General features: G+C 37.8%; 3 protein-coding genes across 3 annotated transcripts; 1 reads left to right on the plus strand and 2 right to left on the minus strand.

Moving 5' to 3' along the window:
* Positions 1 to 1,136: 1,136 nt before the first annotated feature.
* On the minus strand, positions 1,137 to 3,054 carry LOC113703784 (BAG family molecular chaperone regulator 3). The gene is made up of 4 exons (XM_027225264.2): positions 2,406 to 3,054; positions 2,055 to 2,311; positions 1,821 to 1,967; positions 1,137 to 1,719 (listed from the first exon to the last, which is right to left on the minus strand). The coding sequence occupies exons 1-4, from the start codon at positions 2,635 to 2,637 to the stop codon at positions 1,492 to 1,494; spliced, it is 864 nt and encodes a 287-aa protein (XP_027081065.1). The 5' UTR covers positions 2,638 to 3,054; the 3' UTR covers positions 1,137 to 1,491.
* Positions 3,055 to 8,400: 5,346 nt separating this feature from the next.
* LOC113703931 (lysophospholipid acyltransferase 1) lies at positions 8,401 to 13,732 on the minus strand. The gene is made up of 8 exons (XM_027225457.2): positions 13,099 to 13,732; positions 12,751 to 12,806; positions 12,009 to 12,229; positions 11,500 to 11,905; positions 10,582 to 10,667; positions 9,131 to 9,194; positions 8,927 to 9,039; positions 8,401 to 8,808 (listed from the first exon to the last, which is right to left on the minus strand). The coding sequence occupies exons 1-8, from the start codon at positions 13,401 to 13,403 to the stop codon at positions 8,668 to 8,670; spliced, it is 1,392 nt and encodes a 463-aa protein (XP_027081258.1). The 5' UTR covers positions 13,404 to 13,732; the 3' UTR covers positions 8,401 to 8,667.
* A 7,303-nt stretch (positions 13,733 to 21,035) lies between these two features.
* Positions 21,036 to 23,050, plus strand: LOC113704998 (uncharacterized). The gene is made up of 2 exons (XM_027226860.2): positions 21,036 to 22,519; positions 22,621 to 23,050. Exons 1-2 carry the CDS (start codon positions 21,036 to 21,038, stop codon positions 23,048 to 23,050), a joined length of 1,914 nt encoding a protein of 637 aa, XP_027082661.2.
* The last annotated feature ends 849 nt before the right edge of the window (positions 23,051 to 23,899 follow it).

The raw sequence follows: 23,899 nt of genomic DNA on the forward strand, positions 1-23,899 counted from the left end.
TCTGGGACGAGGGTTTAATTTATCTTGCGTCAAAGATATAAACATTCACCTGTAACAAAAACTTGCTCGCGGCCCCAACAGTTTGCCCCGAAGGGAAATAGGCAAAGCAAGAAACTTGGCAGTTTCTAGTTTCTTTGCTTCAAAGCTAACGAACAAGAATGATTGTCCATGATGAAAAAATCCTTGAGAAGCCAAACCTGAATCCAAGTTCTTCTTCTTCTTTTTTTTGCCCTTTTTGTACTTTTAACCTTGAGTTAAAATCACTGTTGCAGTTTTTGTTGCGAATCTTTTTATTTTCTATTTGCTTGCAGCATCACTTAATTATAGGCTCCAATGGGGCACCTACTCTTGCGATTAATATTTTCATTGCGTTTCATTGATTTTGCACATCAAAATGAAAAAGGAAGAAACTGTGCACTTGGGTAGAGTAAACTGGTATAATCTTGGCTTCATTGAAATTTACGGTTCTTGTTGCAGGAAATAGATTAAGGAGTACTATTAAATATCTCAAAATGGAACCCAGAATGATTAAGCTTATAATCCATCCATCATCATCATCATCATCATCATCATATCATGCACTCAAAAGTCAAACTTGTTCTTGTCTATCACTATGGTATGATTAGATTTTTCCCAACCTATGATCATCAAAAGATTATGCTTTTGCCCAATCAACTATTTTATCATCTTGTGCGACCTCACAAGCAACAGGGATGTTTATGGTTCTAGTAAAGTAATCATTGTATCTCCAACAATTACATTTTTATAATAGAAAGCAGCCCACATAAACCACAATTTGCTGGCATGGCCCCGTGATCCTTAATTAGACAGCACCAGAAGGTAGGTGGGCTGGAGGTGGTTAAGTTTTGTTGTTTTTTTCTTTTGCCGGGGGGGGGGGGGCGAAGTAGCTTGGTGGGGTACTAAGAAAAACAAGAATATTGCAGTCCTAAAGACCTACTAACAGAACCAGTAACTGATGCCCAAAAAAAAAAAAAAAATCCTTATGTTACATTTTTTTTATATATATATTTTTGTATTTTAATGTTTGATAGAAAATATGTTTTACAATACTTAAAGTATACCGGACCTTGCTTGCCAATTTTGGAAAACAAAAAAAAAACATTGAAGAAAATAAATATGGAAAGCCTCAACCTTATCTATCCACCCTTTGATATGTACAAGTTGGAACTGAAAGGCCACATAAAAAACCAAATCATCATCTCTTGAGCCCCAACAGGGTGGATGTCAAAATCTAGGTACAGAAAAGAATCGATGACCACAAACAAAATGAACAGGGCTAATATGATTCCCAGTACAGTTCCATAACCAGAACAAAAAATATTTGTACTATGTGCATATATCTTTATACTGGCAGCATCTCATCCCAACTTGCTAAGAAATATTCAATGATTGGCCATGCTATTATGATGCTTTCTGTGGCTGCCTCAGCAGCAGCAGTAAAAGCCATCAAACTTTTATGTATGCCTCACATTAAAAGGTTTCCCATTTTGTTGTTACCACAACTGGACCTGGAGACCTCTGAACAAAATTTGTCTGCCTTTTCTGCTCGTAGTGATTGTGAATTGGCACCTGCATCTGTCCAGTAAACATCCTATGGTCCTCCTGGAATGACACCCTAGGACTGCTATTGTTGCCAAGAGTAGAATTTCTCATCTTCAGCATGTCTAGAGTTTCAATGTACTTCTGCACCCTCTTCACCTTCAAGTACAAAATAAGAAACCGACAATTCAGCATACAAATACCTATCTAGAAAAATACTGAAGTGAGAAATGTTGCATAATAACGACGATCATGTATACCTGCATTCTTCTCTGCAATTTTACATCTCCATCAGCAGTAATCCCATCCAGTTTTATAAGTTGTGTCATCAGAAGTTCAATCAAGTTCAAGAGAACCGATTCCGTTACCTTTTTGCCAGCAGAGATTTCTAATTCAGTTGCTCCAACCTGCCAATTGTTTAAGAAAACGACATCCTGATTTTCTGCTTAGCAGCAATTAAACAAGAGTGGATGAAATGTTGCTAGAATTCCTACCTGCTTTGCGAGCTTGTCAACTTCAACTCTAATTGTTGAAATTTCTTTAGCTGCTTTCTCCATCTTTGCATTCTTTCGTGATTCAAGACACCGTCTTTCTCTGCTCAATTCATCCTCAATCAAGACAAGTTTTGATCCACCCTTCACACCAGCAATATCAAGAAACAATTTGGAATCTCTTTCCTTATCTTTGTATAGTAACTTCTGATCTTGTGGATGCAATCCAGTTGGTGCTGCAAGCATTTTCTTCAATTCACCTGCAATCCCACATAAACTTCCATCACCACAATGATCTTGACCATACAGAAATATCCAAAGAAACAAAATAAATAATTCATGCGCCTTAATTACCAAAACTTGCTTGAGAACTAATATTGACTTCATGATAAGATGAACCGTATTTGACCCTGACTTTAATCATTGGCACTACATTGAAATTTTGGTTGGAATCTATGTTTCTCTTCTGGACTAACATCCCCCCTGGCCTAACCTCCCATCCTCCAGCCTCTGAGTTGCCGCCGCCTTTAGCCGGTGATGACATTCCCGTGACCTTGGGCTTCATTCTTAACATGTCCTTGTTCATGATTGCAGAGAATTTGGCCTTTTATATGTTAGTGCAGAAAAATGGTAGGATGATAAAAACTCTAAACAGCAAGAAAACAACCAAATCTTGATGGGAGAAGGGTATCAAGATCAAGAACTTGTCTGTTAAGCTAAGAACAACCCCGTGAAGGAAGAAAGGACCAAGTTCTGACCCACTGAATCAGTGACTGTCAGAGAAATTTATATGGATATACACCACTGGCCTTGGCCTTGTACCTAATCAAATATTCAACAAGCAAAATTTTATTGGCTCATTTCAAGAGAGGAGAAGTTTCATGGAGATTTCTAGTGAAGTTCCCTGAAGTCTTAAACAATGGTAGGATCATATAAGTAGGCAAAGGCAAGAAGATAATGGATGGACATTAGAATGGATGATGAGCACTTTAAAATAGAAGCACATATATGTAGAAATAATTGGAAACACAATATATTCCTTCTTTTTTTTTGGGTTTTCTTTATTTCACTTTCTGCTTTTGGTTGTTGAATGTTCTTTGTTGCGACTTGAAAGTTTGAAAAAGAGGTTTTTAATTGACATTATGGGACTGTAAATTGTAGTACTCAATGCGTTATTTCAATAATAATTGTGTTAGTTTAATGTGATGAGTAAAGAACGCATAGGGGTTTTTCTTTTTCTTTCTTTCTTTTTTGGCACTAAAAGTAGAACAGTAAAATGAAAGGTCGGTGGCTGTTCTGGTTTCTGTCTATCTCGTGATTCTTTTCGTAAGAGTTGGAGTATGGACCATATATGACTACTTTTGCCATTGTAATTTTCCCTTTTTTGGTAGAAAAATAGGATAACTTTTCATTGATAATCAACTGAATCCGCCACCAGAAATGGCAATACAGAAACAGGAGGATAATCCAACCAGTAACTTTGATTTGAAAATACAACAATCATTGTAGTGGAGTATTTCTTTTTCTTTTTCTTTTTCTTTTTTTAAACTAAAGGTCCTCAGTTGTAGTAATGGGCTTGAGATTTTTCACAAGAGACAGGAACAAGAAAAGTCACCGCTAATTTAATCCAAATTGCAATGATTGTTTATATATTATTTCTCCTCCTTTTGGGATGGTTTTAAACCACCTTTGATTCATTCACCGGAATAACTTTTGTCATTTTGCTTATTCTAATCTGATGCTTTGTAGCTAATTGCGCATGGATATTAAGGAGTGCTTGAAAAGATCTAAGAATTTTACACATACAAGTGAAATCGTCAGGATCAATTATTTTGCTATTGGAGCTTTTGAGGAAAGTAAATGTTATACTACTAAGATAAATTAAACAGAGCCCGTTAATATTCCATTTTTTAAGCTAACCTTAAAAAAAAAAAAACAAGATTCCTTTACATGAATAGGGTTGACTCCAAGAGGTTTAAATTTTAAATATTCTATCTCTCTGAATAGGTTAAGTTTTGAACCAATTCTCCTCCTTAGGTGAATTGACGAGCAAACAAAGTATGCAATGCAGTTCTGGTTACAAATCAGGGGTTAAATTCTTCGCACGTTAAATCCAAAGTAGACAAATAGGGTTGACACCTAGAGGTTTAAACTTCAAATAAACAGTTGATAACTTCGCTCCAAGCAGGCAGATCCAAGGACATATTCATTCATGGCGGCTCTTATTGAAGATATCTCGACACTAGCTAGTTTATTTCACTTGTGCTCTTTTTATTTAGACAATACCAACAATATGAATTTATGTACAAATCTTAGCATTCATGCGCTGAGTATTGTCAGTGATGAGGAGAGAATTCATATGATCTCTCGTTAGTGCAATATTGCACTGAACATGTAAGAATAGGACCCGATCCAACTTGTACAGTTACTGTTTTGTTTAATAAAATTTCTATCGTTTCGGGAAAAAAAATAAAAAAGAGTATGTTAAGTTTTGGAGAATTCAAGTGCGGATTTTAATCGTCGTCTCGCATGGACTCTCACAGTTGGGTAGTTGTCCATGTTTGTGGAGCACATAAGTTGCTCCAGATACCAGCCAACCATATCAAGAAAGATAGAAGAAAAAAACGAAAAAAAGAACCAATGGGACTTCAAAAACTTTTTGTTTTGGTAGGAGAAGTATTTAGCCACTGCGTCAATGTCTCACTTTAATAGCAATTGACTTTCTTATTAAAAAGTTACTGTCTGATAAATTTTGCATGCCTTTGTAAGTTGGTCAATCCATTCACCTCTTAAAAAACAATGCAATTGTCCGAAGTTGTGAAGAGAAAAAAAAAAAAAAAAAAAGAATCTTTGGGTATTTTGTTATTCTTGCTCTGAAATTTTCAACTTTTCTTCTTCTTAGCAGCATGAATCTCTTCTTTATTTATTTTAGGCGTGAATACTGATGTTCAAGTTTCAATCAAGTCTTTCGTTCGTTATCCTCTTACTCTTTGCTTTGAAACTTTCAACCTTTCTTTCTCTTACAATGGCATCTTCTTCAGTGCAGCAAAAACAAGGCCAATTATTTTAGTTGGTGTGTTGCCTTTCATGACGAAGGATTCTAGTGATAATCTTAAAAAAATATGGTGCTAAGCATGAACCATTTCACTAATTAAAAACTTTTTATATGTGTTGAACTTTGTGACTTTCATAGTTTTACATACCAAAATTTTCCAAAATCACTATTTAATAAATAAGATCCACACAAAAAATACTAACCAATCTAACAACTTCAACTTGAGCTATACTTGTGTTTACGCACGGTCAAGTATCAATCAAGAAAACGATTGCAGTTGGTTCTTTTTATTTCTTTCCTTATCTCTTTGTTTGGCTTTTCTATCTCATCTTGAATAATATCCATGGAAGAAAACAGAAAATTTCATGTGCTTCGGTCCCTTGGCGTTGTGTAGAACAGAATAAATAAGAAAGCAAAGGAGCAAATGAAAAGTAAGTGTAAATGATGGACCCATTTGTTGCTAACTGATCCAATGCTCACAACCAACACCAAAGTTACAAGCAAACGCCAAAAAAGGTCAATTAAAACTAGGTTGGCCAAATTGACACATGGCTAAAGAAAAAGAACCCCCCCCCCCCCCGCCAGATTGTCCCCTTTCTTTTTCTTTTTTTTCGGAAACGATAACTGTAGTATATATTAATCTATCTTATACTAGGGGAAGGAAGTGGACCTAAGGAGGTCCAAGGATAACTCAGAGGAAACTGAATCACCACCGGACCAAACGGATGTACTATGCACCCGCCTAGATTTTTGAAGCAAATTCATATTTTAATGTGGTAATTGGTATCAAGTCTTATAGGCTTAACGGTGGCCACCAAACTTTGGGCTGATGGTTCCTTTCCTTTCTATCGGAAAAAGCCATAATCAAAACTTGAAAAATTAAAGAAAAAAAAAACGAAAAAGAAAAGGCCAGCTTTCATCCCATAATGATTTACGCCCAAGGAAAATCTGCCATCATTCAGGATTCAGCTGCTTCTCCGCACGATAAGTTAGATAGCAGTCAGCTCATAGGGCCTCCCCTGTCACTTGGTTTAAGCAAACATCACAAGTGATTTTCTGTGACATGTATCAGTCTTTCCAGAGCTAATAAATGCATGTCTTCTCCACCTTGTTAGCATGTTTTTCCAGCTTTAAGCAAAATTCAAAATCAGATTCTTGAATCTTAAAAAATTTTCCCTTTGGACAAATGTAAAGGGCCTTTAAATTTCTGGTCCTGAAGTTATTCTCTTCTAGGGTCTTGGAATATACCCTCCCAAGAACAAGTTATAAATTACAAAATGGCTTACAAGATTTTATATCAAGCAATTCACAAATTGACTCTGCAGTGTGCAAATGCATTACCTACTCCAACATTCAAGTCCCCCCCCCCCCATTGTACTTTGTCCACTTCGAACTGGAGACAGCCATAACTAAAATGGACTATGTGTTTTGAGCAGTCCTCCGCTGGACGGACCCAACAAGGAAGCAGTTAATTGAATTGTCACACATGAAAATTCTACCCCACAAAAAAAAAAAAAAGAATGAAAAAAAGAGGAAGAGGTGTTCCTGGTCAATGAACTTGTGGTGAAGCTATTTAATGATCTGGGGACCATGCATGTAGGTGCCAATTGCCAAGAACGAGAGCAATAGAGATGCCTTATCCTTCAAATGTGCAATGCAAACTCCCTTGCAGGAGGAGTTATCAAGAGGTGGGGCAGAATCCAGTTCATGATTCGGAATTTTGAGAATGAGTACATAATTATAGTGCCTGGCATTCTAGCTCGAAGTATGGATCAAATAATTCAGCACAACAAACACTACATCAGGGTTAGATGGACCAGCAGAACATGCCTTCTGGCATATTTCTTCAACAGAATAGGCCACCAAGTCAGCCATCCAGCTGCATTCCTCAAGGCATGATTAAAGACACCAACAATGCAGTGGGTCAAAAGGTCCTACAATGCTTTCAACTTATTATTCATTCCCCTGTTAATTTGATTCTCACTTATGGAACCAAAAAAAAATGATTCTAGCATACAAGAACAGAAAAAAGAAGTTAGTCAGGTGAATTATGGGGAAAAATACTCCCACATTTCAGAAGATAGGGCAAATACACACATTAAGATCATATAAATAAGCCAAATAAAGAGGCTACTAAATGTGGTACAACTGCAAACATGTCTTCCTTTAACCCCATGCTAGGCACTAAGCCACTAAAACCTACTTGAGAGCCAAGATGAGAAAGCCTTGCTCACAGAGGACACCATTCTGTTTTCTCTAGTGCATCTGCATCTGGGAAAGGTAACAAATCATCGACAAAATCCCATCAAATAATGAGTAGAGGATAAGATTGATGGAATCTACCAGAAAGCACCAATCCCGTGAAAGTTGTACTAGAAATGCACTTACTTCCTCACTACCTTGGTCCTATGGCACAAACTGAGGAAGCCTACCACAAATACACCTTCAATACAGCTGACATGAGGAGAATATAGCACAGTTGCAAATCGCACGTACTGTCTCACTGTTTCTGGTTTTCAGGAAATTCATTCATTCTTTCTTTCTTTTACGTTTAGTTGTCGCATTGCTGAACAAAGAAATACTAACAGTTTCAACACATCTCCAATGAAAATCCAACTCACAGTTTTAGCACTCCTAGAGCTTTCTTGAAGACAGAAACAGTCTCACATTAATCGCATCATTCCGCACCAAATCCAGTTTTAGGAGTTGAAAGACTATTATTGAAGTAATCCAACTTTGGAACAAGCACTCTGTATGCGTTTCTGTAAGCGAATATATTTTCAATGAAAACAACCGCTTGACAAAAATAGCCATAAAACACGGAGCTACAGATAGAACCAGCGACAACGAACTTTTTAACAGGAAAAAAAAAAAAGAAATACAGAGGAAGGGTGGGAATCCCAAGAAGCGTACAGGAGAGAACCTTATAATCAATACTAACATCCTTGTAGCATCCTTGTAGCATAACATCCTTGTAGCATAAATAAAAAAAAAAAAAAACATCCTTGTAGCATAACACAGAATGTTGGATACAATCATAAAAATCCTTGCCAGCCGTCAGCAGTACTTAAGACTGTAAATAATCTTTCTGTAGCTCCCGGAACTAGTGCACCATCAATATTATGAAAAATCTAACTTCTGAAAGTAGACTTTTCACCATTACATTGTATAACAAGCTTTCATTTTCTTTCTGTCCTTCTTTTCCAGGAAACTAACTTCCTATTTTCCCTCTTCCTTGCCCCTAGCGACAATTTTGTTAATTATCAGAATTCAAAACATCAAGACAGACCAACAGAAATAAGCACCTTGGATAGGTGAACAAGTACAAGCTTTAAAATCAAATGATCTGGTCCAATTCCACAAGGATGCTTCCTGAAAAATTTTAAGTTACAATGCATCATGATTGTTTAGACCATGCTGATTGGATAAAAAATGACATTGCTGAAATGCGCCCCTTGGCTGCATGCAAAATTTTTGAGCTATTGAAACAGATGTTACGCACTCTGATCAGCAACTGACTGTCCTCCTAAAGAATCTAAAGATGCAGCCAGTTCTTACACCTCACTGTTCTTTCCTAGCTTTAGATCTGGCAGGCTTTGCTGGCTTAATTATGTTACCAAGGAGGATCAATGCTATCGGGAGAATGGTTCCAACATAGTACACACTCCCATATCCAGCAAGAGTTTCATGTAGGCTTAGCACCTGTTATATATTAGCAAGAAAGTAAAGTAAACTTGTATCCTTGGATGTACTTCATACGATAACAGCCCCTCTTCCCATGGAAACTGATAACATAAAAGAGAAAAGGTGAGGGACTCACCAAAAAACCAATACAGGAGTAGTTAAGAACCAGAAGAGTGTAAGCGAAGTTCAAGAATACTAAAATCTTCTTAAATAGGGCCGCACTCGTAGCTTGCTGCCATCTGTAAATGACTGCTCACAGACCAATAGATATTAGACATCCAGGCAAATGATGAAATACATTCCTAAGCACAATATGCCAAAGTAAAGACCATATTCATACCTCTTGAACCAGCAATAAACAAAGCAGACTGAACAAAGAAAATCATGTACCCAGGATACAATCCCTGCGACACAACAGATACATTTAATTATGTAATGAGGTGATATTCAGATTATTTATTATCTAAAAAAAGGGGGAAAATGAAAGGTCATATGGCTAGTGGACATGTTACGTCTCAAGGGAAGGGAGAAGTATTATCACCAAAATTGGGGTAACAAAGATACATTTGCTTTCGGATGGCAATAATACAAAGGATAATGCAATTAGGAAGAAAATGACCTGGGGACTATTATAAAAGAATATAAGCATCAAACACAGGTCATCATAACAGCCCGAGATCAGAGCATCAAAGATATAAAGAAATGTGGAAACACATATTAAATACAAATATAAATTGAAAACATGCCTTCTTCTCTTTATTGCATTTGACAAAGTTTCCATGATGTTAAACATGGTGATAATCAGGAAGCCAAGAACACAACCAAGGCTTTATCCCATTCAATCTCACCCTTGTACATCAGCCCTTTACTTCTATTCTACCCTTTTTTGGTCATGCTCTTCCATAAGCAGCAAGACCACATGTTAATTAAATTACTAACATTCCACTGTGGTTTTAGTCCATCTTTTCCTCCAGCCTGCAATTGTCGTCCTATAACTCTTTCCAACATTGCAACTTTTGATTATATGGAAACATCCGGATTTCCATATCAATTTGTTAAGTTATCTTCCAAAGATAACAACTACATTCTTTTCTTATATCACAATAAAATCAGTAAATAGGACCAAATGGATGGCACCAAAATGTGCTCCATGCAGCTCAAGAAACAATAACATATTGCATCGACCAATATTCCTGATTCAGGAAAGCCAAGTATATAGCCAAATCATAGAAGATGGCCAACACAAGCAATCAAGTTTTATTTGCCAGTACCCTACAGAATCATGTTGTTGAAATTGTTAGCATGCACAGGTTATCAAAACTAATTAGACCATGCAAGAAAAATAAGCTGCCCTTGTTGGATTCAGCTTTTCTGAAGCTGATTAGAAAAGGTGATCATCCAAAAGGTGAACTCCAAAAATTTGGAATTACGTTTCACTTTTAAAATTTCTCCAACCTAAAAAGCTGTTTTCAAAACTAACTAGAAGACTGCTCCTCATAAATAGCCTTTCTGCATAAAATCGATTCTGTTACTCAGATGCTTTTAGCTTAAAAGAAACTATAATTAGCTGATTTTAAGAAACCAAGAAGAGAACCTGTATTTAGCTAATTAATATATATTTTACAATAAGGACCCATGCACCTGTTAGGAACATAAATGTTTAACTTCCATGAATACAACTACTACCAATTCCGATAGTGATATATGATCAGAAATATAATACTAAACTAATGAAACCATGTCTTCTCAAAAGAAAGGAAATGAAAGAAAAAAACTATAGCTCATACTTACATGCCATACAGCACTGACAGTTTGCGTAGCCAGCAACTGAAAGAAACCAGCTTTCTTACCATCCTGGACAAGCCGCTCATATACATCTAAAAAACAAAATGGAGATCAGGCACCAATGTTGCTTCTAGCTTTGCTTCCAAATTTGTGCAATACAAGATGGAAAGCATGACATGCATGATAATATGAGCTTATACATAGAGGAATTAGCTTACGAGATGGATATCAAGCTGATAAATTTGTTTCTTGCAGCAGCGAGCAAAAGAGTAGTTCCTTAATACTTGTGACCTCTCCAGAGGTCTAATTACCATGGCCTTGAAAAGGTATGTTCACTTAAAACGTTGTTGCATTTAACTCTAGTAAGGAGGAAAATTAAGGCATTATATTCTTATCATTGATGAAGTTCCTTGACTCTCATAGATGGTATTGAAGCCGATAACATGAGGAACAAGAACAGTAATCTGCTCTCAAGCGAAGCAGATAGCTCAAATATCCAACTCAATTGCAGATGATAAGAGTGCATTTCTAAAATGTATCATTCAATCTCAACTGACCACATGATTCTTCATGACTAAAATTTAAGATATATCTACAATTTCAGCTCCAAACCCTTAGATAAAATAACTTTGTATATTAAGCATGTCTTCTTAAGTATCATAACCATGTAATTTATTAGATAAGCGCTACAAACTCCTTTCTCAATCTGGTTAAGTTAATAAAGTTCCAGATATAGTTATAAAGCCCTCCCTTTGATTTGCGCACTTCAAACCCCTTGCCAGCCTCCCAAAACCCCACGCCTCCTAAAATGCCCATGTAGATATATCATATGTCATATATGTCAAATGTGGGTCAACAGTAAGCCATAAGCTAGCTTTACTTCCACAACATAATACACAAGGTCTAGAAGATAATTTAACTCACAATGCCTTAACCAGGTGCTGACTTGTATATTCCATACAAGTGGTAATTGAACTGCACTCTTGGCAAACTCAACACCCAATATGTCAACATTTTTGGCACGGTCCCATTTTGGCTTGGGAGGTGAAGAATCTGACCAGCCGCTGAACCCCAAACCAGAAATGATCATTGATGCCTCTGAAATTGACCAAATGAAATAATACTTCCACCGAGCAGTAAAGCCTGACATGTATTGATAGCTCAAGCGCTTCCAAAATCCCCATTCTTGGTATATTGGCTCACTAAATCGGGCAAGAGGGTAATGGGGAACCAAGTACAAATACAGGCCCATGCACATGGCAGCTTGGACAATAGCTCTAATTGTAGCTCCATAAGGTGATGGTGATCCTTTCTCTGAAGCCTTCCAGATCTACAAGACATAAAATTGTAGGCAAATACTGATCAAATTATAACTAAATAACAATGACGCAACTTGATTTGTTGGAGCATAAAGCAAAACTTAGCACACTTACCCCTTTCCTCTCTGTCCATTCAAGATAATCCTTCATTTCATAGACAGGACCAGCAAAATGACTACCGCAACAGAGACAATAACCAAAGTACTCTAAAAATGAAGGCAACTTTTCCAACCGATTTTTCTTCTGTGCCTCACGCAGATTTTCTTCTTTCAATGATCCATCACCGTAATTGATAACACATGAAATTATTTTCAAAGTGATCACCATTAAGGCTCCTGTCAAATGAGAAAATGAGTTTAATTGCTTAATCTCGCATTGCAAACTAAAAAATTCTGCCAAAATAACATCATAAGACTCAATAAGATTGCCCTGTTCTCTGTAGCGTAAAAATTCAAAGATCTTCTGCTTTCAGCTAATCTTAAGCTTAAAAAGAGAGCACATTCTAAAGAGCAATGCCTAAGGTGCTTTCAGAAACCGCTTTAACTTTCCAAAACTTGGACACGAAAGCATGTTATGAACAACTTTTACAAAATAACTCGTGTAATCTTTAATGATAGGAACCCCATAAACAAATGCTAAAGTTCACCAACATTAGCAACATAAGACATGTTCGTGACTAAAACTTTGAGCTCAAAGCATTTCTGAGCTTCTTTCTTTTCCCTTTTTCCTGAAAGTAACTACCAACAACTCATGGTTGATATTCTTTTCGTCATTTGTACTAAGCACTGCTAACTAGCTATGTCCCTCAATGGTAAAGATACAATCTTTAAACAATGCAAACTGAAATAGGCCTTACCTGTAGCATCAATACCACCTTCCTTCCATGCATCACCACTCATATAATATACATGGCTAGACACGCATAATAAACAATCGTTAGTCTAAAAAATTGCAAACAGCAAGAAAATCAAAATTCACTACTAAAAGCATGCGAAGTTGTAACCTTTTCGTCCTCCGCTTAATCCCTCACTCAATTTTAGGCCAACATGGTTTCAAAAATTGATCCAACACGTCAACTTAAGCAAAACCCAAAATCAATTTTAAATAAATCCCAGCTCAAAAGGTGAACAGTTAATAAAAAGATCAAAACTTTGACAACCTGCATGCAATTGTTGCTAGAAAAAATAAAATAAGAAGAGCTTACCATCCAATGAGGTAACCAAAGGCTACGAAAAATGTGATGATCCCACAATGTTTCCGGCTGATGACCATGGAAGCGTAGCCCAGAAGCATGGGGACCAAGAAGTGAAGGTTCGACGAGAACCCAAACGACAGATATGACAAAACGGCGCCGGTGACGGCGGCGTAGAGGTGTCTTCCGGTGACCCCAGGAACAAACCGGTGGAGGAAGCTCACAGGAATGGTGGCAACGAAGCACAATAAGAATCGGAGCACCGGCACTGAAACTCCGATGGCCGACGCCATGCTTTCCATCTCCGGGAGCTCCATCACGGGATCCGAAACGGGTCAAGTTCGATCCTTCGTTTCTTCTGACCGCTGGGGATTGCGGAGGGGAATGGGTTACAACTTACACGACGGGACGAAAGAAAATTAAGGCCTTGCTTGGATTGAAGGTTTTCGTCGGAAAATATTATCGTTTTCCGTGATCACATTTCCCTATCACCTTTTTCCCTCACATATATCAAATCGCTACAGTAATTTTTCCATGAAAAATGACGGAAAATGCAATCCAAACACAACCTAAGTTCAAGTCACAAGTGAGAGAGGATCTGATGTGGGGTCCACTTGTACGTCTTGGTGGGAACTTGAAAGATGGTACCAAAGCAAAGTCTTGGCTTGAGTTTATTTATTGGAGAACGGAGAGGAGAAGAAAGGAGGTGGGGTCTTGAGTTTTCGAGGGATTTACCAATCGTTTGGTTCAGGTTGTTGCCCTTAGATGGACCGGATTGCTCATGCCTGGCGATAGCCGTGGTCCAGGTTGTTTTGGGGATGGCATTGTAGCATCCTGGATGGGCAGGCAGTTTAGCTGCCTTGTGGATTTCTTTTTTCTTTTTTTTTTATATCTAAATAAGGAAAATGGTTCTTCCTTCATTGGTTTGGTACCAAAGTTCACTTAGCACTCAACTAATAGATTCAGTTTACAAGTCGGATCCTTGAGTCATCAACTCGTGTTCTATAGAAGATAATCCAAGCACGTCTTGTAATTGCATCCAATGTCAAATTTCGGATGAAATTGGGATTTTTCCCATTTTAGAAGTCAGAAACAAGCCAAGTTGGTCGCATGGTCAGGTGGTTTTCTGAGCCCTTTGTAAGCAAAGATTTTGGCAGACTAACTTCTTCACCTTTCTGTCCGTGAAAACTCTCTGATTCTCAGAACAGACGGGTTCTTTTTCAGGGCCCAGTCCAGCAGCAGCTATCCACTCAAAACAAATTAAGAAGATTTTTTTTTTTTTTTTTTATAAAAAAGTTTGAATGAACACACGCCTTTTGTGAGAGAAGGGTCCGTTCGTGTAAATTAAGACAACTTGTATCGATGCCCAAATCAAGAATATGGTCGGATCAGAATCATCAGATACATGTCATGCGTAACACATGAACCTGATTTTTCTCGAGCGGAATAGTATTGTGAATGCTGCTATATATTATTCATATTCACTTACGCAAGAGAAAAGGGCTGGCTGAAGTCATTTTATTCCATTGTATCCCGTACGGCGCGGTGCTTTTGAAGTTTGGTGAACCCGTCTTGCTAAAAAGAAAAGAAAATGTTTTTGAATCTTTGACAAGGACCATAGGTTGGGTTAGGTGAACCTATAAATTATCGAACAGATTATTGAATCCGACAAGCAAATTATCGCAAAGCACTTGGCAATGCACCTGCTAAGCGAAACAAATGAAGAAGGCGTGAAAAGAACTAGGAACGAGACACATTAATCACATGTGAGAGAACTAAGTACAACAAGAACTCCTTCCAAACGTTGTGAATGTGCTTTGGTTGCAGTTGTCACTCTCGTATTCAACGAACAGCTCCATTGGGAAAAGGAAAAATCAGGAATTCAACCTTATCTGACCAGTGACCACTTCATCCGAAATTCGTACATTCATGACTCGCGAGCAAGTGAGGTTGCCTGTGCAGTAAATGCTTCCCCTTCGAGTATATTTCTTATCCTCATTTATCATCTAGAATCAGAGTTGGTAGTTGATCCAAATTGAAACTACCACCGAGGAAGATCTTTGATTGAGTTGGTGAACAAAACTGTTTTCATTCAATTTTCACTCCACCTGGTTGGCAAACAAGTTCAATATTGAAACTACTACCGAGTAAGATTTTGATCGAGTTGGTGAACAAAATTGTTTTCATTCAATTTTCACTCCATCTAGTTGGCAAACAAATTCAATAGTTTCTGCTATCAGATTTAAAGTTCGAATCTTATACTTGACAGTTGGGAATGGAAAGGATGTAAAAAGGGACGTGGAAAGGGGTTCCTCTTTAACTTTGGAAGTATTGTATATAAAGAACTTTATATAAAGTGGGAATGCCACTTGAATTGTTGGTGGTCTTTCGTCCTCTACTCCTGTGCAAATCACGTGGCGTGGAAATCATGCTGCTGGTCCTGAGTGGCTTGCTGCCTTTTTGCTCCTCCATCGTCATCCACCGTCATTTTTTGCATCCCTGCTTCTATTTTTCCCCCCCGAATTCAGCTTGCTCACTATCCATTATTTGGTTCTTTTTAAAATTATATACCCATGTTGTTTCTTTCCGCTCCTTCTTTGCTTTTCTTAATGTATTATATATTATATTATTTTACATATTATTATATATACTTATCTTCTATTATATTTATTATTTTGTCTATATTTTTTATATTTGTTATAAATTTTTTTAATATGTTTTTCACTATTCGGTATTTGCTTCTTTTTAAATATGGTACCCATGCTTTTTTTTTTCCTCTCCTCCTTTAAAATAAATTTTTGTATTTGTATGACTTTTTATATTACTTTTTTTTACTTTTAATTATTATTTTTACATATTATTATATATACTTATCTTCTATTATATTTTTTATTTTGTCTATATTTTTTATATTTGTTATAATTTTTTTTAATATGTTTTTCACTATTCGGTATTTGCTTCTTTTTAAATATGGTACCCATGCTTTTTTTTTCCCTCTCCTCCTTTAAAATAAATTTTTGTATTTGTATGACTTTTTATATTACTTTTTTTTACTTTTAATTATTATTTTTTCCTCTCTCCCGTTTTTCCATCTTTACTGTTATATTTATTCTTTTGCTGTTACTGGCTGACTATTTTTTGCCTTCTGCGTAATAATTTTTCGTATATTTTCTTTTCCCAATTTCTTCTTACCTATGATAATAGTGCTTATTATTATAAGCCTGGTACTAATGATACATTAGTATTATATCTTATCTATATTATCATGAATATATTACTAATCATAATGATAACAGTACTTATTATTATAAGTCTAATACTAATAATAGATTAGTCTGATCACGCTGAACACAAGACATTAGTAGTCGAGCCAGCATAAGCAGCCGCCTTGCCCGTTTCTTCTATTGGTCGGCAGTCATCTCTCAGCGTACGCAGCCTGCACTTCATTACTTTTTGGTGTCTCCATGCAACATTTGCACGTCTCTAGACATGTTTTCCCAAGTTCTCATGCATCCGAGAGCTTCCAGGTAATCATTTGAGTTTCTTCCGCTTGCATTTCGGCCTCCTTTCCTTCTTCTTCTGCTTCTTTACATGCATTGCTTGCACTTCTTCTTCCTCCAGCTTTTCTCCTTACCTCTGTTTCCTTGTGCGTCTTTCTTCAAACAATGTTCTTGCTGCTTTCCTGCTACTGCTATTACATCTGCTGTAAGTGCTGCTGCAATTTCCCTATCCTTGTTCTTGTAGTACTGTTTGTATTTCCCCCCCTATTCTTGCACTTATCATGCTTGCTGCTTTGTTCTCCGTGACGATGCTATTATTATTCATCTTGCATTTTTTTTTCGATTCTGTTTGTTCTACCATTTTCATTTTCATTCCACTGTTATCTCTTGCTGTTTTGTCTTTCGTTTTTGCTTTCGGTTGTACCCAATTTTTTGTTGCCTCTCTTCCTTTTCGTCGGCTTTCATGCTTAAACATTGCCTCTTTTCTTTATGATTCGCATGCTTTGTTGGTCATCTTCGTTTGCATGCTATTATTGTTTGTACACTTTTTAGTTTTCTGTCGTTAATTGCTATTTTTCGTGGCCCTCTTCATTTCCTCCATGCTCTGGCAGCTGCAGGTTGCTGCTTATTTTTCCTTGCTTCAGGGAGGGGTACTTAACATTTTGTAATTGTAACTGAGCCGTTGTGTCTGCTGCTTTTTTGTTAGCTCTATTCCTTTATTCTGCTTTCCTGCTAAAACATTGTCTCTGTTCTGTATGTTTCGTATGCTTTCTTGTTCGTTTTTTTGTTGTACTTGCGCCGCTAAGTTTTATATTGTCTTTGAACCGCTGCGTTTATTGATTTTTGTTGCTTCTGTTCCTTTTTATCCTCTTTCCTGCTAAACCATTGCCTCTGTTCTGTATGTTTCGCCTGCTTTCTTGCTCAGCTTCGTTTGCATGCTACTATTGTTTCTACACTTTCTCTTTCTGACATTTATTGCTATTTCTTTTTGGTGCCCATCTTCATTACCTCCAGGTTCTGGTTGCTGGAAGTTGTTGCTTACTTTCCTTGCTTCAGCAGAAGGTACTTAACGTTTTCTTTTCCCAAGAATGCCTCAGTTGTTATGTTTACTGCTCCGTCTAACTGTGTCTCCTTTTAGCAAACATTTATTAGCTGCTTTGTTCTCTATTTCTGTTTATATGCCACGTTAGCTTCTTCTGCTTTTATTGCTTGTCTGATGTGCCTCCTTTTCCGTTGGAAATACCTGTGGTCCGTTTATGTAGTCCTCTCGCAAATCTCATACCATACCATACCATGGATAGAAATGCAAAACGCCGCAAACGTTATGCAGAAATGCCCCCAGAAAGGAAGGATGAACTTTTACGCTGCCAAAGGCAAGCTAGCGCGCGTCGTTACGCACAAATGCCACAGGATAAAAAGGATGCTCTTTTACGCCGTCGGAGGGAGGCTAATGCTTCAAAGAAGCAGAAAATGCCCCCTTCTGCCTCTGATTGTGTGTCAAAACCCGGCACTTCTAGGAGAAAACATCCAGCTAACGCTCAAAAAACTCCGTTAGTTCCTGTAGGGACAGCCATTAGTTCTCCTGATGCTTTTATACACCCTGCTCCTGCTCAAAATACTGATCCTCTGGTCAGTGATGAGTTAGCCAGTACTAAAAATGCTGATCTTGTGGTCAGTGATGAGCTAGCCAGTAGAGCCTCACATTCTTTTGCCATTCAGTCAGAAGACGTGCTAGACGGTGCTCCATTACCGCACCTGTTCAGCTCTACAAATACTTCATTGGAGTGTGAAAAGCATGCTTCCTCCTCTGTTCATGCAAATTCCGTTCCTTCTAATGGTCAACAAGGTAGAACTTAGCTTTAGTTTTTTCCCTTTGCGTTTAAGTGCACTTTACTGATCCTAATTACTATTTTTTCCCTTAGCATCTAGCTGTTACGAATTCATCTGTTACACTTCATCTTTTTTCCTTCTACTTTGGTCTTTTAGACACCTCTTGCAATCTATCTCTACCTCTTTTCCCTTCACCATCCATCCATGTTACTCATTCCTTACAACCTACAACTTCTCTCTGTCTTATTTCTTTTTTAAAATGCTTAGCTCATTTTCACTCACAGGAAATGCAGCTTGCTTTACCACTGTCAAACGTGCTTCCCTGACCAGAAAAACATCCAGCTCAGGTTGCATTTTAATTGTGTCCAGTTAAATCTTTTATCATTGTCTTTTCAAGCTTAGTTCTTGTCCTACTTTTCCCTGGAACAGCAAGAGTCAACGAGTACCCTTTCTTCCAGGTCATCAGCGAAACTCTAGGAAAACTATTCGCTCTCGTTTAGAAAGGATTCCTGACCGTTCTTTGCTTCTCCCTGAATCTCCAAGTTGTCAGTATTGTGGAGCTATAAGGTTCCATTTAGAACCTCCTAATTTCTGCTGTTCAGGGGGGGAAGTTTCGCTTGTCACTTCAACAATGCCTTATGATCTGCGCCGCCTCTTCATCGGTGATGATGAAGAATGTGACCATTTCAGGAAGAATGCTCGTACATACAATAACAATGTTTCTTTCACTACTTTTGCTGCAAAGTATGATCCAGAACTGACGAAAAATAAGCACGGTGTTTATACGTTTCGCGTGCAGGGCCAAGTATATCACTTTCTTGATAGCTTGGTGTCACACCGTCGCAATCCATCTGGTATTCAGTTGTACTTTTTTTATACCGATGAGGAACTTGCAATGAGGCTTGATGCTTCCTCTCGGCTGCGCGAAAACACCCTTAGATTGCTTATGCGCATTTTAGCTAGCAATCCTTATGCCAGGTTCTTTAAGGATTTGCGTCATGTTCCTGATCTCGACCACCATAGAATTGTGCTTAATTGCAATCCATCTCTTGATCAGCGTGTATATAATCTTCCATCAGCTTCTCAAGTTGCTGCTATATGGACTGAAACTGATGATGAATCAATAGATAAGTCTGTCCATATTCAGGTTTATAGTCATTCCGATCAAAGTCATATGATTAAGCATTATTATGCTTGCTATGACTCTTTGTAGTACCCTTTATTATTCCCTCGTGGTGAGTCTGGATGGCATCATGGAATTCAGAGGATTACGTCCGAAAATAGGAAACGATCACGTCATGTTTGTGAGGATGATATTCCTATTGATCCAGCTTCTATCAGTGGTCCATCTGATCTGATTAATCTGGAACAAAGAGGCAAGTATAAGCTAGACACCTTGAAAGCATGTTTTTAATCTTTTCCTAGCTCATTGTCTTTCTGCCTCATGCCATTAATACGTACTTCCATTTAATTCCAGTCACTGATCGTGGCAAGAAACAGAAAACTAATGTCACAGCTAGGGAATACTACTGTTATAAGTTTCAAATGAGAACTGAAGATGAGTCCATGTTGTTACATGCCTTGAGATTGTTACAGCAGTATGTTGTTGATATATACGTTAAGATAGAGACATCTAGGCTTGATTTTCACAGAAGAAAACAAAATACGATTCGGACTAAAGCTCTCCAAGGAATAATGGATAGTGTCTCTTTAGGCCAAACCTCAGGTTCTAAAGTTGGCCGACGAATATATTTGCCAGCTTCCTTTCTCGGAGGGCCTCGGGATATGCGGCGTAGATATCTTGATGCAATGGCTTTAGTGCAAAAATTTGGAAAGCCTGACATTTTTTTGACCATGACATGCAATCCACTATGGCCAGAAATTCAGGCAAATCTGAAATACAAGGAAAAACCTCAGGACAGACCCGATCTTTTTGCTAGAGTGTTCAGGGCAAAGTTTGAAATGCTGAAAGCAGAGGTCATTACAAAGAAAATCTTTGGAGCCGTAGCAGCCTATGCTTATGTCATTGAATTTCAAAAAAGAGGTTTTCCTCATGCTCACCTACTACTCATATTGAAACCGCAGTTTAAGCCTCTTAATCTAGAAGCATATGATAAAATTGTTTCCGCTGAGCTGCCTGATCGTAAAGAACATCCTCATCTTTATTCTCTTGTTGTAAGGCACATGATACATGAACCTTGTGGACAAATGAACAAAAATAGTCCTTGTATGAAAAACGGTGTTTGCAAAAATCATTATCCAAAGGGGTATTCTGAGCATACGACTCACGGTGAGGATAGCTATCCAAATTATCGAAGGCGAAAGGATGGAAAAAATATTAGAGTCAAAGGCTATGATTTGGATAATAGATGGATCATCCCATATACTCCATACTTGCTAGCCTTGATCGATTGTCACATCAACGTGGAAATTTGTTCAACTATCAAGTTAGTTAAGTACTTATACAAATACATATTTAAAGGCCATGACCTTGTCAACTTCCACATCATAGCTGATGAAACACCTTAAGATGTTGATGAGATCAAGGAGTTTCAGCGCGGTCGATGGGTTTCTCCTCCGGAAGCTTTGTGGCGAATTTATGCATTTCGATTGAATAAAATGACCCCTGCTGTTTACAGTCTTCAGGTGCATCTTCCTGGTCACCAATATGTTTCCTTTAATCAAGATTTTGATCTTTCGCAGCTCTTAGAAAAAATTGATTTCTCAAAAACTATGTTAACTGAGTTCTTTAGAATGAATCGTGTCAACAACAAAGCTCAAAACCTCAGATGTTTGTATAAAGATTTTGCTCAGCACTTTGTTTGGACACCTGCTAAAAGAAAATGGACCGAAAGAAGTAAGCAGAAAGTTATTGGCAGGTTAGTCACTGTTAAACCAAGTGAAGGTGATAGGTATTATTTAAGGCTTCTTCTCTCCCATGTTCGAGCTCCTACCTCATTTGATGACTTGTTGACTGTTAATGGATGTAAACTAGCTTCATTTAGAGCTGCTGCTTTAGAACTTGGCCTCTTAGACTCTGATTCTTACATTGAGGCTACACTTGAAGAAGCGGCTGGTTTTCAAATGCCTTCTTCACTGAGATTTTTATTTGCTACTTTGCTTTTGCATTGTGCTCCAGCAAATCCAAGTCTTCTGTGGGAAAAATTTGAAGTGGAACTTTCTAGGGACTTTGAACGAGCGCAAGTACAGGCTCATTGTTCAGCTGCTGAGATAAGACGGAAGGTTTTGTTTGATATTAACAGATCGCTCCAACATATGGGGAGGCATATCAGTGAGTACAGGTTAGTAGCAGACGATGTTACTTTTAGCTGTCATGAGAGCATGACTAAGGAAGTTGACAGTGAAAAGAGTATTGTGGTGTCGCCGGAAGATCTCTTGATATCTTCAAAGTTAAATGCAGAACAAAAACATGCTTATGATTTGATATTGCAGACTGTTTTTTCATCCAAAGGGCAGAGCTTTTTCATTGATGGCCCGGGGGGGACGGGAAAAACCTTTTTATATCGCTCTCTTCTTGCAACACTTAGATCACAGGGATACATTGCAATAGCTGTAGCAACTTCAGGAGTTGCAGCATCGATTCTTCCTGGAGGAAGAACTGCCCACTCCAGATTTAAGATTCCATTGGACTTTTTCAGGAATAAAACCTGTCAGTTGAGCAAGCAAAGCAGCATGGCTCATTTAATCATTCAATGCAAGTTGTTCTTGTGGGATGAAGCGTCAATGGCAAAAAAGGAGACTATTGAAGCATTTGATGAATTACTCAAAGATCTAATGGAGACTGCTGATCCTTTTGGAGGCAAGGTTGTAGTTTTTGGGGGCGATTTTCGTCAACCTCTTCCTGTCATACAAGGAGCTACTAAGGACCAGTTAATTCAGGCTAGCCTCCTGCATTCTTCATTATGGTATAAGATGCACAAAATAAAGCTAACACAGAACATGAGGGCTGTCTTAGATCCTGCATTTTCACAATTCTTGCTCGCAGTTGGGGAAGGTTCAGAACCTATTGATGCAGATAACCAGATTTGCTTGCCAAGTCATATGGTTATACCATTCCACAACATGAAAGAGTCTTTTGACAGGTCCTCTATATTTCCTGTATTTCGCGCACACTCCTGACCTTTTTTCATAAGTAATACTACATATTCTTGCACAGACTGTTAACAGAACCTTTTATGACCAGGTTGGTAGCTTACACATTTCCAGATTTGAAACTCTATTCATCTGATCCTTATGAAATGATCAGTAGATGTATTTTAACCCCAAAAAACACCTCTGTGGAAGACATCAATGATATGATGATTCAGAGGTTTCCTGGACAACTCTTTACTTATACAAGCTCTGACCAAACTGTTGATCAGAGATTTCAGGCAGATTACGAGGATTTTTTAAATTCTCAAAATCCAAAGGGACTTCCTCCACACAAACTCATGCTGAAAGAAAACTATCCCTTAATCTTGCTCAGGAACCTAAATCCAGCTGAAGGATTGTGCAATGGCACGAGACTTATCTGTCGACAGCTAAAACGGCACACTATCTGTGCTGAGATTGCTTTTGGTCAGTATAAAGGGGAAACAGATTTTCATTCCCAGAATTCCATTGTAGACACCTGATAATGAAAAAAATGGCATTCCATTCATCAGAACACAATTTCCAGTTCGCCTTTGTTTTGCAATGACAATTAACAAGGCTCAAGGCCAAACTCTTGACTATGTTGGTGTATATCTAAAGGAACTCGTATTTTCTCATGGCCAATTATACGTTGCACTCTCTAGAGCAAAAACTGCTAATGCCGTTAAAGTTCTCATACTTCCAGGGACTTTTGCTGAAGTAAAAACTGACTGGAAAACAAGGAATATTGTGTTTGATGAAATATTGCAATTGTCTAATTGATCATTTGCACTCTTCAGAGGTATCTTGACATTTAATTGTTATTATATATTGGTTTCAAAACTTATAATTTCCTCTTGCCTTCGAAGCAGCAATTCCTTGCTTATTTATTCTTATTATTGCTACTGATTATAGGATGGCCACTGTATTATCTATCGCTGATGTTGAGGTCGGGATGGAGAAGTGGACAGCGAAGGTTACTGTCCAGGAGAAACAGCAGGTTACCTCAGCGATTAGCACACCCACTAGGAAACAAAAATTTATCTTTATTGATTCTGAGGTATTTATTGCAATTTACGTTTTATACTTGTAATGCTATCTGTTAAACTTAGTAGTATACATACTGCTCATTTGTCCGCCAATATGATGATTATTTTTCAGGGATCAAAGGTTGAAGGAATCATCTTTAATTCTGACATTGCTATAATGAGCCCCAGAATAGAGGTTTACAAAAAATACCTCATCTCCAATGCTCAGGTGAAAAGGATCCCTGATAACTTTAGAACCACTGAGCTGACAAAGCAATGGATAATCACCAGTCGCACTATTATTGAGGAGATTGTAGATGATGA

The sequence above is a fragment of the Coffea arabica genome, chromosome 8e (assembly GCF_036785885.1).
Source record: "Coffea arabica cultivar ET-39 chromosome 8e, Coffea Arabica ET-39 HiFi, whole genome shotgun sequence".
Lineage (NCBI taxonomy): Eukaryota > Viridiplantae > Streptophyta > Magnoliopsida > Gentianales > Rubiaceae > Coffea > Coffea arabica.

Excerpts from the sequence above, each read along its gene's own strand:
- LOC113703784 (XM_027225264.2), bottom strand. The coding sequence starts at position 2,637 with ATGAACAAGGACATGTTAAGAATGAAGCCCAAGGTCACGGGAATGTCA. Across the intron at positions 2,312-2,405 it reads TAGTTCTCAAGCAAGTTTTG|GTGAATTGAAGAAAATGCTT; the intron begins GTAATTAAGGCG and ends GTGGGATTGCAG. Across the intron at positions 1,720-1,820 it reads AATTGCAGAGAAGAATGCAG|GTGAAGAGGGTGCAGAAGTA; the intron begins GTATACATGATC and ends TTGTACTTGAAG.
- LOC113703931 (XM_027225457.2), bottom strand. The coding sequence starts at position 13,403 with ATGGAGCTCCCGGAGATGGAAAGCATGGCGTCGGCCATCGGAGTTTCA. Across the intron at positions 11,906-12,008 it reads AATGGACAGAGAGGAAAGGG|ATCTGGAAGGCTTCAGAGAA; the intron begins GTAAGTGTGCTA and ends TATGTCTTGTAG. Across the intron at positions 10,668-11,499 it reads CAGCACCTGGTTAAGGCATT|ATGTATATGAGCGGCTTGTC; the intron begins GTGAGTTAAATT and ends TTTGTTTTTTAG.
- LOC113704998 (XM_027226860.2), top strand. The coding sequence starts at position 21,036 with ATGACCCCTGCTGTTTACAGTCTTCAGGTGCATCTTCCTGGTCACCAA. Across the intron at positions 22,520-22,620 it reads ATGAAAGAGTCTTTTGACAG|GTTGGTAGCTTACACATTTC; the intron begins GTCCTCTATATT and ends TTTTATGACCAG.